The 14,659-nt window shown below is 51.7% G+C and overlaps 3 protein-coding genes across 3 annotated transcripts; 1 reads left to right on the forward strand and 2 right to left on the reverse strand.

Annotated features, from left to right (window-relative positions):
* Positions 1-274: 274 nt before the first annotated feature.
* BCR37DRAFT_319049 (uncharacterized protein) lies at positions 275-5,884 on the reverse strand. Its single transcript, XM_040866983.1, has 2 exons — positions 5,134-5,884; positions 275-5,095 (listed from the first exon to the last, which is right to left on the reverse strand). Exons 1-2 carry the CDS (start codon positions 5,657-5,659, stop codon positions 363-365), a joined length of 5,259 nt encoding a protein of 1,752 aa, XP_040725541.1. The 5' UTR covers positions 5,660-5,884; the 3' UTR covers positions 275-362.
* Positions 5,885-5,976: 92 nt separating this feature from the next.
* Positions 5,977-9,168, reverse strand: BCR37DRAFT_392871 (uncharacterized protein; the record flags this gene model as incomplete). The annotated part of the gene is made up of 1 exon (XM_040871218.1): positions 5,977-9,168. One exon carries the CDS (start codon positions 9,166-9,168, stop codon positions 5,977-5,979), a length of 3,192 nt encoding a protein of 1,063 aa, XP_040725542.1.
* A 561-nt stretch (positions 9,169-9,729) lies between these two features.
* Positions 9,730-11,079, forward strand: BCR37DRAFT_339863 (D-arabinono-1,4-lactone oxidase-domain-containing protein; the record flags this gene model as incomplete). The annotated part of the gene is made up of 1 exon (XM_040867344.1): positions 9,730-11,079. A coding segment is annotated over one exon (1,350 nt), but the record flags the coding sequence as incomplete, so codon positions are not given.
* Positions 11,080-14,659: the final 3,580 nt, after the last annotated feature.

Raw genomic sequence — 14,659 nt, forward strand, 5'->3', positions numbered from 1 at the left:
AGACACCCCTGCGACGTCCCAAGACGCCTGTCTGGTACTTGGAATCCCCGGCTAGCCTTCGGGACTCCTTCGTCAGACGTTCTCCAGCGGCGCTGCATTCGCGATTCGACGCGGATGCCGTTGAGCAAGAAGAGGAGGCGGTGCCTGTGGCTCGTGATGGTGGCGAGGTACAGGCTTTGGTCTTCATCCTTCTCTTTTTGCTAGTCAGAGCGATGGGCGTGTCTGTGCCTATTCATTGGATCTGGCAACCCACTCGATCAACTACTTTATAACGCCTTCTACCATTTTAACTAAACATAGTATTATGTCTTGCTCCATGCTTTTATCCATTGTACAAAGTGTGTCCTTGACTATTGCTTCTTCTACCGCGCAACACCAAAGTCGCCAAGAGATGCCGGTGTCGACATACCGGATGGTTGTACACGAGGTGCATCGAGATACGCTTGTAGCGTATCATCGGCTTGTTGCTCTGGCATCCAAGATAAATCACCATAATCCCCTTCATAACTCAACGGCGACCGAGATTCCTCCATGTGATCTGGAATGGCATCCAAATCAACAGGTTGACGCTTGACGGGTGTCAAATGCTGGATAGGACGATCGAATGAGGAGCGTACATCGCTAAAGGACGACCGTTCGTGACTTTCACGTCTGGCGATATCCTCTGGATCGGCAAGACTACTCGTCCCAGTTTGTAACGCCAGTGCAGCTTGCATCTCTGCTTGAGTCGTTCCAGCTGGCAATCCTTGTACGCTGCTCGACATGCTCAATCTCGCTGTGCCACGCTCAGGACGTCCTTGACTAGACCCCGGTATGGCTCGCACATAGCCCCCACTGGTGCGAATACCTCGAGGCTCATCAACCTCATCCATACCATCCATATTCTCTCCAATGGCGCCAAGAGGTTCTTGCGTCATGGTCATTGTATCTGCAGAGTCGAGGTGTCTCTCGCCATCACGCACGTTGTATACAATACACGTTCTGAGCTGCTTCTTGATCCATGCAGCAAGAATTCGACCTCGTTGTTTTTCCCGAAGCCGCGATCGCGGGAAGTCGCCACGCGCGCAAAAGGCAATCTTGTCGACGATGATTTGATGCTGATCCAGTACGGCGTTGACAATGACGGGCACAACGCCAGACAAGTGTGTTGTCCTCAAGACCTCGACGAGCAGAACGACTTGGTCGCCTGCTTGAAAGACGGCACTCCCACCACGGGCAATGGCACGATGACAGCGCTCAACAGTCGCTTCAATGTCCATCGGGAAATGATTCAAACCATTCACTTCAAAGGTCTCTCCAACGCAGCCAAGCACAAACAGCGTCTGTAGCTCAGCAACGCCCTGGCCACGACTGACTGGGCGAGCCACAGTGTACAAGAAGCCAAGGTCGCCAGTACGGATATACGTGTTTCTCGAGTCAACGTCCGCGATGCGACCATTAAAGCGTTCCAAGTCGAATGGATCACTTGACTCGTGGAAACCAAGAGCACTGGCTTCAGAAGCAACCCAAATCTCGCCAAACTCGCCGTTGCGACACAAGGTGCATGTCTCTGGATTGACAATGGCAATCTGTGTTGACACAGGAACCATACCAGAATCATGAAGGACAATTGCATGTGGATCATTTTGTGGCGTTGTGACGCGAATGTAGCCAGCGCGCAACGCGCGCGTGTCGAGACACACTTCAACTGGCTCAATGCACATATAAGAGCGCGTTGCTAGCATCGGGTTGACGACATGGCCATAGGTCGCATTTAGCGCACTTGCGTCGAGACCGCTTGGTCCCAGCTGCTGGCGCATTCGAGGGAAGGCGTGGGGCGCTACGCGACCATCAAAAGCAATCATGAGATTCTTCAGCTCGTGCAAGCTTGGACCTTTGCCCTGCATAGCTTGCATCAGGTGTTCCATTGACTGGGGCGTGACGTAACAATCCTTCATCTTGTACCGTGCAAGAACCTGCGACAAGAATAATGGGTTTGCAGCAAAATCTACCGGGGACATCAGGTACGTGGCGCAGCCAACAAAAACACCCATCAAGAAACTGTGCAAGAAGCCAAGACCGGATGTACTGCGTATGCAACCAAGCATGGGACGAGAAGAAGGCATCTGACACGTCTCTTTTTGCACTTTGCAGCACCCCATGATGGCAGCATGGTCCAGTGTTACGCATGTTCGACGCTGATCAGGCGACCAGTAAGTCCAAACAAGGGCTGGAAAACCAAGACGTAACCAAGCTTGCTCCATGACGAAGCCGTTCTCGCGACAACCTTTCGTTTGCTTTGAAGGCTTGGCTGTGTTGTAGATTTGCGGCAAGAGAATCTTCTGAGCCAAAGCAGCCTGCTTGAGGTGTTGACTCACAAATTTGCTCTGCAATGCCGTATTAGTATCAGAATTAACAAGAATGTGCTTGATCTTGAAATCGGAGATGATGCTCAAGAGCGCCGGGACATCTTCTGAAAGTCGCGAAGGATCAATCGGAGCAATAGGGATTGCAGTTACGCCCAGCGCAAAGCAGGCATGTATAGCCAAGAAGAACTCTTCTGAGTGAGTGTACATGAGAATGACTTGAGTGCCAGACTTCAGGCGCACCTTGTTCTTGAGATAGAATGCGGTTGCTGAGATCTTCAGGTCGAGCTTGCGCCATGATATGGCCTTGCCTTCTTTGCCACGGTTATCGATTGAGAGAAGGGCCAGTTCTTCGAGCTGACGAGAGGCTCGCCACTGAAAAACCTCGACAATGCTGCCAAAGTCAGCGAGATTGGTAGATGTTCGTTCGTCAAGACATGCAGTGCGAACATCGACACCACTATACTGTTTCCCCTCGTGTTGGAGCTCAATTGCTCGCCGCTCAGTTGCTATCCTCGACCATATGCCACCGACGGGATCTGCCCCGACCGGCAAGTTCAATACTGCTCGCTCTACCGCAAATTTGACCATGACTGTTGGCAGAGAACCACGCTCAAACTCCTTGCGGCAGAGCATATTGCCAATTTCTTTGCGCCCATTTCGAGAAACACGCGGAAGTGTGTTTGGTGCACAAATCAACACGCAATAGACACGGACCTGGTGATTTTCCAAAAGAGCCTCAATCACTTTCTCAGCCAAGGCTTCGAGCAAGTCGTTGTCTAAAATCCGGGCGGGTCCAGAGGGCGTGAGAGGCACAGTTGACGCGCTTGGACTTTCGAGCAAGACCACTGGCAAATGTTCCTTATTGATGTAGACATCGAACGCCGAACAATCAAAGATCTTTGGGACATTACGCATGATAGTATTGACCAAATGCGTCACATAGTGATATCTGTATTCGGTGATTTCTTGTGCATCTTCGACCCATTCCACTTTTTGACGTAGACGATCTTCGTAGAGCCCTAGCACAAAGACGCGCCCATGCATGACGAAGCCCAAGAGACCGGTTCGCAGGAATTCTTGCTCAAAGACCTGGGTTTCCCTCGTATCCGGCTTGATGTAGTACGGCCGAGCATGAAAGATGGTGTCTGTATGCCGAGGAAGAAGCCAGTAGCATGCAGACATGCTTGGACTATCAATCCAAATCTCGCCAACGGTTGTTGTCGAGCACAACAAAGAAGTTTCTGGGTCAACAACGGCCAGCGTCGCATCAACGAGTGGGTAAAAGAAGGAGCCAACTCTTACTGTTGTAGAGTCACCCGCTTTCTTGGCAACATCAGCTCCCACCGCAACCACAACGACCTCATTTGATTTGAGCGCCTCTTGATCGAGCAAGACCTCAGTCAGATCTTGATCCTCAATATCCTCAAAGGTAACTCCAAGATTCGCTATCCGTTCTTGACCCTCGAGCCAGTCCTTCATCGAGATGACCATACCTCCGTGCTCAGGCAGGCAAAGCATAGGCGTCAACACTTCTCTCGAACGTTTGTTGCCGAGTGGCCTCAACCAGCGGTCAGCCAAGATTTCGTGAAACTCGGAATCAACCGTCAAACAATCGACCAGACATAGCTTGATGGTAGAGAAGTCGACATGGTGCTTCTTTCCTCGAGTACTCATTGGGTCATTTTGGTAATTGTAGGCGACGGTCTTGAGTCCTGGATAGTCTGCCAGCAATAAAGTGGCTCGATATCGCGTGATGATGTGTGCAAACAGACCTGGCGTTCCGACAGCGCCAGTAGGACACCATACTGTAGTGTTACCATAGTACACTGCTAACAATATGCCAAGAATCATGCCAATAGCTTGACGCGGGTCGAGGTAGGTGACGAGTACTTCACCATTACTTCGGGTCATGACTGGCTTTCCCTGTCGATCTCTTTCAGGTACATACTTGTCCCGCATGCTGGAAGGCGCTGTCGTTACGATAGCGCTGAGTGAGGCCATCTGATGCATGACTGTTCTGTGGGAAATGACCACACCGCGAAGATCGCCGGTCGGAGACTTTGAGTATTCGACGTATGCTAGATCAGGCGCTTGCAAGGGTGGTACCTCTTCCTTCTTTTTTAGCTGGAAAGAGCCAAACTCATTCGTCTTCCACCACTCAACACCCCGAGGCCATTGCATTTTATTTAGTGAGAGCTCCCGAGCAAAGACCTTGAGATTCGTATCCGTCGTCAAGGCAAGGTGTGCTTGTGTCGCTGCCAAGATTGTAGTCAGCTCTTGGAAATCCTCTTGCTTGTTGATCGGCACAGCAACAACCCCTGCAATAAAGCAACCAAAGAGGGCGATCGCAAAATCAATTACTTCGCAGTCGCGGTAGACGAGAGCCACGCGATCGCCGCGATAGAGACCAGACTTGTCGCGAATCACTTGCGCGACTTTCTCAGCCCTTGAGGCAAGCTTGTCCCATGTGATTGTCGCCACTTCTTTGCCTTTTGCATCGAGCACCATGAACGCAGCCTTCTTTGGATTCGAGCGGCCTCGATGTCGCAAGACGGCCGCTGTATTGTCAAAGTTACTCATGGCAATTTGCGGATTATGTGGGTCATGTATCGCAAATGGGATATCGCGAGGCTCTAGCGGTGTAAGTTGTGGACCTTGCGCAGCCGGAGTAGCGTGCTGAGAATGCGTCCATTCTGGGCTTGTGACGCCGGAGTATGGGATTCCAGAGAGGTCTGTGGAGCGTCGCCCTGAGATTAGCTTGAAGATCATAGACAGCTGTACATACGCATATGCCTGTCATCCTCTAACGCTGGCTTCTCATAAAAGTCGTGCGGCGTGTCGTGCTGCCCCGGCCGGTCTTGATCATGTAGTTGGCCAGGCTCGTTTACCAAATGGCCTGAGAGTATGGGTGACTGACCATACTGTGTATGTGTCTGACCAGGCGGATGAGATGGCGCGCTCGTCGTGGCTGAAGAAGGAGGTTGAAAAGCATATCCTCGAGAATCATGTGAATAGGTCTGGTCGTTGCTATCATCCGTACTCAACGACGTCCGCTGCATTGAATCAATGTCTTGCAGCATACTCGTTCCGTCCTGCATCGGCTTGAATGGGTCATGCCGTGCAGCTGGAGGCGCAAATCCGATTGTGGCAGCCGCATCAAGCTGACCTTGACTGTACATGTATTCAGATAGCCCTGACGCTTCAAACACCGCAGTACGCCGCTTTTCATAGCCTTTGCGAGTGATATCACCATCTTCAAATTCTTGATCAATCTCTTGGAGCGCCTTGGCAATGTCTGGTGGAAGCGACATGGCAATCCTCTATAGATGGACCCTCACTGTCGTCGCCAGGATGCAGGATGCAATCTTACAATGTTCGTGTCTAGAGCTGCCGCCTCCTTTGAGCTGCCTCGCGTCCTATCAAGTGCGCCTTGTTCTCTCGCTGCTCCGAGTGCGTCGCGTCTCGTTCCCGGCTGTTTCGTCGTCGCCTTCGTGGGATGTGGCCGAGTTTCCCATGAGCGCATTTCGAGCGAGAGTTGGCGACACCAGATGCAAGAGCACAAGGCAATGGAGACATCAGGTTCAAATCGCCTTCTATGCTGTGCTATGCTGTGCAATATTCTGTGTCTCTACGTCAGCGCATAAACGCCCAATGTCCTCAATGCCCGGTCCCTACTTTGCTTCTGTATCTCAAAAGACGCACGCTTGAATTGCTGTGCATCCATAGCAAACAGCTCATCGAAACAATTCGCATCGCAGAAGTCTTCTAGGCGCTTGTAGTCTGCTCCCAGTGCAGTGCCTTCCGCCAGTTCTTTCCTAGAGAACTTGGAAAAGCGCAAGACTTGCTCAGCAGTCTCCAACTCGAGGATGGCCAAATTTGGCAGTGTATCCTCCACTGGCTCGCGAAAGACAGCTTTGAGATCTCTGGGCCAGCGCGAGAGACAACTCACAACCAAGGCCATTGGAACGAACGGTCGTGTGTGCCCTGACTTTGTACTGTGATCTCGCACAAACTTCAGTGCAGCCAGAATATCATCGCGCTTGACATTGGCCTTCACCGATGGGATGATTGTGTAGAGCTCGAAGAATGTATCGATCACATGGACCTTGTCTCCCTTCAAGTCAGCGACAGAAAAGGCCTCCTTCATCGAAATGTGTATCCGCTGGTCCACATGATCAACCGTGTACAGCGCAGTCCGGTAATGCTTGAAGTCCTTCTTCAACTTCCAATAGCTCGCAGAAGCGTATCGACCCTGTCCTCCCAACGCCTTCCAAAAATCAGGCGATTCATCACCCTCGCGCAGCACGATGGGCGTCGCATCACTCAGCGAATGAGCAAACTCGCGAGCCGCTTCCACCTCTGCAGGCGCGGCACCGCGACCTTGCCAGATGGTCACTTGCTCAGGCTGTTGCAAAATGTACACAAAACCAGAACACAACTGTGCTGCTTTGCAGAGAAGCTCATCAATGACGATACTGCGAACATGTTGTCGAACACAAAACAGCAACGCCCCACCTCCTGCACCGGGTCGTGAGTTGAGACGCGTGACACTAGGCGCTGAACTGGTTGGCGGTGGCCTTGCTGACTCTGCCCAGGGTAGTCGAGGAGATGTTTGAGGGCTTGGCAGTATCGGCGCCGCTTTGATGGACAAATCTCGCATCAGCATAGAATTGGCCCGCGATCGAAGCAAGTCGCCGACATCGGGAATGGAAGAAGAGGAAGTCATGCTCTTGTGATGAATCGATTGGGTACGACCTTCACGTTTGAAGGGACTGACTGATCGACCAGAAAAGACAGATGGAGATCTTACTGGCTCACTTTTGGCCGGCAACTCTGGCTTTGCAGGCAGACTGTTTTGCATTGTGTTTTGAGGTGCGACATCCTCCAGTTGCACATAAGCAACGGGCTTGCTCGGCGGTGAAGGCTTCTCCATGGGCAGTACTTCTTGCTTCCTTGCTTGTGACCACATGCCAGGAATCGAGCCGGTTGCAGACTTGCCAAGCTCCATACTATTCCGATGACTAGGTGATTTGGGACTCGATAGGCTCATCCGTTTGAAGTCTGGCATGAGAGGAGAAGTCTTGAGCTCCGGTAACGTAGGAGATCTATTCTCCGTGCGCTTAATGTCGAATCTGTGCGGCGAGCCCAATGGCTTTGGCGCAACCAAGAGAGAGTCAGCGTTGTTCTGGTTGAAGCGCTCTGCCAATGATGGCTTTGCAGACAAGGCCGCTGGTTTTGATGCCGTTGACGAGGCAGTGTTTACTCTCGAGACTGGCTTGGAGGCAAGTGGCACAGCAGGTTTAGCGACCGGCTCGTCTGGCTTAGTCAACTTTGTCGGCTCTGGACTCTCTTTCGAAGAAGTTGCTGCTTCAACCTTGGCCAGGCTAGTGGGTGGTCTTTTGCCTGGCCGCCTTGCCCTAGATTTGGTCATATGTGTCAACGTCTGTGATGACTCAGCTATCGCGGCTTTTTCCTCTTCCATTGCGCCAGGCACAGGTTGCTCCTCTGGAGCCACCCCTTTCTGTACTGATGGCGGTGGTCCACGTTGAAGCAAACTCGCAAGACCAGGGTTGAAGCGATTTGAGAGATCAGATTGCTTGACATTTTTTGGTGGCATGGAATGATGCCTCGTGAATGAAGCGGTCAGTGGTGCTGCATCAGCAGGGGCCGATACTGGTGCTGAATTCTGCCGCGCAATAGGCGTCACGCTCTCCTCAGTCTTTGCCATTCTTGGGGTCAGTAAACGCGGGCTATCGATAAGCTTGCCCGGTGATGGTGTCTCTGACGTGCCAAATGTCTTGAGGGCAGGCGACGTCGGTGAGCGAAGTCCACCTTTTGCGCTCAGAAGCGTCGCTTTGACGTGATCTTGAGCAGGCTGGCGATGCACAGCTGTACTTTTGAGGCCCGATCGCATCGTCGCTAGCAAATCTGCGCTACTCATACTGCTACCGGCTTGCATGCTTGCAAAACGTGTCGGTGATTCAGCACGCGTGGGGCTCCCAGAACGTGAACCAGACTTGATGGGCGTTGTGGGGTTTGATCCGCTGAGAGGCGTTTGTAGCCTTGATGGCGCGAGAGGGGAGAGTTGTGCAGAGAGACGCTTGCCACCAGAGGGCGATGCCAGTGGTGCAAGCTGATCTGGCAGCTTTGTAAGGGTCGGTTTGATTGGAATGATGGGCGATTCAGAAGACTTGGGCTTCGGCGGAGTAGCCTTCTTCGCCTCTTCGACAGGCGAAGCATCTGCAATTGTTGACTTGCTCGGGAGAGGTGTAGATGCTTCGGGCATTTTTGAGAGGCCCAGCAGTGCCATTGGGACAGTCGTTGTCTGGCTCGACGAACTTTTGCGTAGCCCAACGGGCTTCGGTGTCTGCCTAAAGTAGGATGGGTCGCGCTTCTCGAGCATCTGCCGCACGTCCACCTTTGTTGCTGTGCTCTCACCTATTTTGGCAGTCTTCGTCAGTGTTGGCTTCTCACTGATGGCCGGGACTTCTTCCGCCACATATGTGTTGTTCTCTTGACTACTGGGTCTGGTTGGCTCAGCCTTCTCGATCGGTACGGCAGATTTGGGTGCAGTAGATGCCTCAACTTTAGGCAGACCACTGGAGGCGGGTCGATTCGCAGAATTGCCAAGCTTCTCTGGCGACACGGAACGACTGCGATTCGCTCTCCGCTCTTGTCGCGCCCTGCGCTCTGCCAAAATATCCTCCTCCAACTTCCTATTTCGCGCTTCATCTTCTGCTTTCCGTTGCAGTTGTAGTTGTTTGACTTGCGCAATCCAGTCTTTGACATCGCCGGAATCGTCTGCTTCTACACTTGCCATACTTGTGGCAGAGGCTCCTGTCACAGGCCTCGGGCTCGCGTGTGCATCTATTCGCGCGTTCATGACGTCGAGCTTTTCTTTGCGGATGTCGAAGCTTGTGCGCTCCATTTGGAAGATGAGCGTGTGGACCTTCTTTTAGAATACAGGCGACTCAAAAGCAAGGCAAGCAGGGCGCTCTGAGTATGCAGAGACCTGAGATGAGGTTCGTGTTGTTGCCTTCACGAGTCGCGTGTGGTCGTGTTGCGCAAACAAAGGGGCAGTCACAAACATAATTGACATCACAGATCATATCTCAGAGCAACATATTATGTTGAAAGTACACTCGGCAAGTGGCCTTTGTTCTAGAATCAGATACAGACTCTCTGAGGTCATGGTTCCTCTTGATCCAGAAAACAAATTGAATGTCAACTTTCCTCGCCACACAAACACTGTCGCACAAACTTAGCACAAGACATCTCAGTCATGACTCTGCCTATCGACTCTGCATTGCCAAGAATATCGAATGGCTCACAGAGCAGCAACTTCCCGCCCGAGATAGTTGCTCAAACGGGCGCCACGTTCCAAAACTGGGCCCAGACGTTCGTGGCTCACCCGGAACTCTTCTTTCGCCCCAAGAGTGAGCGCGAATTAAGAGATATCCTACGTGCTGCACAGACGGCTGGTCGCCATGTGACCGTCGTTGGATCGGGACACTCTCCGGGCGATAATGTCTGCACGAGCGATTACCTCGTGTCACTGGATCATTTCAGTGATTTGATTGAAGTGCGCCAAGATACGTTACAGGTCAAGGTGGGTGCTGGCATGCGGCTCTACCAGCTACATAGCCATCTTCAGGCGCGTGGGCTGGCAATGGAGAATTTGGGCTCCATTTCAGATCAGTCCATGGCGGGCTTTATGGCCACATCCACACATGGATCATCTCTGAAGCACTCAACGCTCTCGCAGCAAGTCGTCGCATTCACAATCATGCTTGCAGATGGAACATGCAGGGCTTGTTCTATGAAGGAGAATGAACGGCTCTTTCGAGCTGGGCTCGTGAGTCTCGGTGCGCTGGGCGTCATCATCAATGTCACACTGCAAGTCACCAAGGCCTTCGATATTCGCGCAACACAGACAATCGTGCCATTCCAGCAAATGATCAGTACATGGAAAAGTGACCAGTTATGGAATCAAGCAGAGTACGTACGCGTCTGGTGGTTTCCCTATTCCGACAAAGCTGTTGTTTGGGCGGGCGATCGCACTCAGCCAGACGTGAAGAAACGACATACACCCAAGAGTTGGATGGCTTCTGATTTATGGGCTTACCACATTAATCAAGCACTCTTGTATGCTGGACGCTTTGTGCCCAGTGCGATTCCGGCGTTTGAGAGACTCGTCTTTGGCAAGCAATGGGGAACCACCCTTGGCAAGGTTGGCGAATCCATCGAACAGTCCAACGTTGCTCTCAACATGAACTGTCTCTTTAGTCAGTATGTCGATGAATGGTCTGTGCCCCTCGAAAAGGGACCCGAAGCAGTGGAGCGACTATCACTTTGGCTCCAAGGCAAGCACGAAGAAGCAGGCATTCCCTTCTCCAGCGAAGGTATCTACGCGCATGCTCCTATCGAGCTTCGCGTAACAGCAGAAGACAAGGACGCTTACATCTCAACTGCACAAGGAGGACCCGTCTGCTACATTGGTGTCATCATGTACAAACCTTACCATTCAGCAATCAGCTACCGGCGGTATTTCGAAGCATATGAGTATCTCATGCAATCTCTAGGCGGTCGTCCACATTGGGCAAAACAACATGCCATGACACCCACGGATCTGAAGCAACGGTATCCGCACTTGCAAACGTGGTTGGATGTGCGTGCTGAGGTGGATCCAGAGCAGTTGTTCACAACAGACTACCATCGTCGGCATTTGCTCGGTGAGCTAGGGGATGAGAATCTGGGGAACAGCGAGGGGCAAGCTGGAAGACGCTTTAAGGCGAGGTTGTAGATCAACCTAGCAAGGGATGAGGTTTATAAGCTTTTGTATATCAATATTGAGACGACCCGCACGTCTTGCAATGTGTCAGATTGTGAAGCTTGCACGTAGCAGCATTCTGGCTCGTCATGGCTATTGGCAAATCCTCTAGTTCCTCGAAAAAGTCGTCCAAGTCACCAACGAGGCGAATACCGCGCTTGAGCATGATTTCATAGACTTCCTTTAAATCAGAAATCTCAAAATGTCTTCGCAATTGCAAGAAGGGCAACAACAGGAGTCGTTTCGATGTTGCTTGCCAAGTAGCCTCGAAGAAGAATTTCTTGATCTGTGCCGATGAGTACGTGCCGGCCTTGTCTCGTAATGAGAGCAATTCGAATGCAATATGTTCGCGAATAGCAATTGACACGTCTTCGTTCAGGGACAAGAGCCGCTCTAAAGTGTTGATTCGCGCTGTCACTGCGTCGGGGTTGCTAGGTCTCTCCTCGAGCGCTGCCATATTCAGCATAATAGCCAAGGGAGGTCGGTCACAGGCTTGCAAGACTTCCCCTTGAAGTTTCCAGACTCTCATCTGTATCTTGTAGCGTTCTTCGTGGCGTGCAAACATGTTGCAGAATAACGCGTTGTGTGGACACGTCAACACAGCTTCATATAGCAAATCACGCATGATTGTGGGCCGTATCATTTGGAGCTCAGCAGCACGAGTAAGCTGCTCAATTTGTTGCTGAAATAGCTGTTCCACGAGTCTTGATTTGAGTTTATAGTTCAAAAAGGCCCGTGTCCTAGCTTCAGCATAGCATTCGAGGAACTGATCCAACTTTGCGTTTTGTGAGGCTAGAGCTCTAACGCCATCGACAGCCGCCACACCAATAAGAACTTGACTCCATTGGGGTGCGTCAAACGACTCTGCCAAGAATTGACATGCTCGGGACACATCTAGCGAATTGCAGACATCAAGAGCCTTGGAGGGTGATGCATGGCGGAACAGGTAAAAAGCATAGCTCGCTCGTAGCACAAACGTTCGCAATGGAAATCTTGGTCGCTCCATGTCAAATACTTTGAGCTTCTCTGAAGCCCGCTCGAAAGCAGCACAGACTGGCCCAATATCATCCTGAGCAATATGCAACAAGGCAGAAGTAACCCAGAGTAACGAAGAACCGTCCGCCTCGTCTTGGATAAAATATTCAGTGCATTCCTGGCCTGCTGGCGTTCCATAATAGGCGGCCATGTGAGCCGCGACAGAAACGTTGAATTGCTGCCTGTCTTCATAAGTCAATGGTAGTTGTCTCAATCTCGACAAGTGAAAAGCTAGAGAGACTGCTGTGACGGGCGCTTTTAGGCATGCATCCCGTCTTTTTAGATCAAGCATGAGAGCAGACGGATTACAAGCCGTAGATGGCTGATTCCTGTCGACCTGTAAGCCGCTGTCGAAACCTAGGCGAGCCAAGCAGTTGAAGAGGAGTTGTGATCTGACGGACTGACATGCCTCATGGAAGCTGACCAGGTTGAGATCATCTGACAAGACTACTGCGTACAGATCGTTTTCAGCTTGCGACTCATCGTCCACTCGCAGAGGGGGCTTCAATTCCAGCGATACCCCCTCGACGGCAGCAAAATCCTCAATAGGCTGGAGTGAAAGCTCTTGTGCACTTGTGCCAGCCGCAAATGACCCGGACGTACCAAGAAGGCTCCCACCAGGGTAGCAGTCATCCCGACGCTTTGAACTTTCAGTGCGAGCACTGCCTGCGCCTATGACCTTTTCACCAGGCCGTGGATCTTCTTCGTCCCACCAAGACTTGAGGGCATCAAGAGTGACTGATTGGTCTTCCATTAGCTTCGCTACAGCCTGAACATGTGCCACCGCCAGTTCCACATAACCGAACCGCATGTAAAGGTCCAGCAAACTTTCAAATATTTCTGCCATGATCGGATGCGCATAGCTGTCAGACGTCCTGGTCCAGTAAGCTTCTGTAGATTGCAGTGCAGATTTGTGTTCGTCAAGAAGCATGTGGTATTGATCGTGGAACCCGAAGTTCAGGTGATCGAGAAAGCGGATCCAAAGCTCTAGAGAATTGGGAATACGGTTCAAGATCTTTAGCCATGCTGCTTGGATAGCATGCTTATCGCTGACGAGCGAGAAGGCCTCCATGTACGCCAAAGCGAGCCTTGTACTGTGAGGGTTCGGAACCATGGCTTTCTCCAGAATGGGTATCTTGACCTTTGCTGCACCCTGACAAGCGAGACGCACTCCATCTTGTTTAATCTGCTCGACGATTCGATCTTGGATGCGAGCCAGCGCAAGCCAAGCGAGTTCATCTGTTGGCTTTTCGATGGTAAGCTTGGACAAGGCAGCTTGTTCTGCAGCCATGGAAGACGTCAGCATTTCCTCGTCCGATTCATAGCCGGCATCGTCACGTTCAACAGCCTGAACAGTCTCTGGGTCAATCATAAAAGCTAGGCGACGACTGGCGGGTTTTGCCGTCGACTCTAAAGACTGCTTTGAGCTGAGAGCAACATAGTCACCAGGTGCAGCGGCAATATCTGTTCTGCGCGCCTGCTTCGCGATGCGTCTGTCAGGTTCCGGTAAGAGTGATAAAGAGAACCTTTGGTGAGGATTACTGTTCAGTAGATAGCCGACTTGCGCGGCACTGGGCGTTTGGCCAGCCTCAGACAATTCTAAAGGCTCGACGCCAAACTGTGACGGCAGCCCAAGGACTCGCGAAGCGCGTCGCCGGTATGCAGGTACTTTCCCATTTCGCCCAAACTTGGCATTCTGCCAGTCTCCGACCAGATCCACGCTGTAATCTGATTGAGGAACTGGCAGTTTTTCTAGCCTTGGAGATCTGCTCCGTCGTCTTGGCTTGCGCTCGGCACGCTCTTCGCGAGCTCGCTTCCTCCGAACGTCCTTCTTAGGAGGAGTATTTGCTTCGAGGATGCCAGCTTCAGGCTTGAGGGGTTGACTTGTCCTCACGGTATAGGCAAAAGGAGCAGTGGTTGCATCAGCACGGTTTGATGATGGCTCATGATTGACAAGACTCGACTGTGGCTCTTCATCGTTCGACTTCTTTTGGCTTTTGAAGGATGAGAACTTTGGCGCCTGCATGCAAAGGAGACTTTACAACAGCTAACAAGAGTTTTCGAGTTGTGAGGGAGCAACTGATTGTAGCAACCCGTATAGATCAGATCGTGGGCTGCAACAAGAGGAGAAGCGCAGGATCATGCATCTAGGCGATAAACAGCCAGCTAGCAGATGGACATTCCCTTCAGAATGTCATGAACATGTACAGTACAAGCAGTGTCTCAGCAGGCTTTAGTCAATTTGCTGCTCTTGTCGCACCCCACGTGCGCGTTTCTGGCTCAAACGCGACTTCCAGCAGCATCAATATTGGCGCAACACCCACAACCCCCTTCAGAACCTGCGCCATTATTAGCCTGCGGCGCGCGCCGAGCCATGGGCCTCTTCTGAGAAGTGCGCCAGCTTTGTTTTCTTCATCTGCAACTCTACCTCGGATACGGGCGCCCA

Source organism: Protomyces lactucae-debilis, assembly GCF_002105105.1.
Source record: "Protomyces lactucae-debilis strain 12-1054 chromosome Unknown BCR37scaffold_9, whole genome shotgun sequence".
In the NCBI taxonomy this organism is placed as follows: domain Eukaryota; kingdom Fungi; phylum Ascomycota; class Taphrinomycetes; order Taphrinales; family Protomycetaceae; genus Protomyces; species Protomyces lactucae-debilis.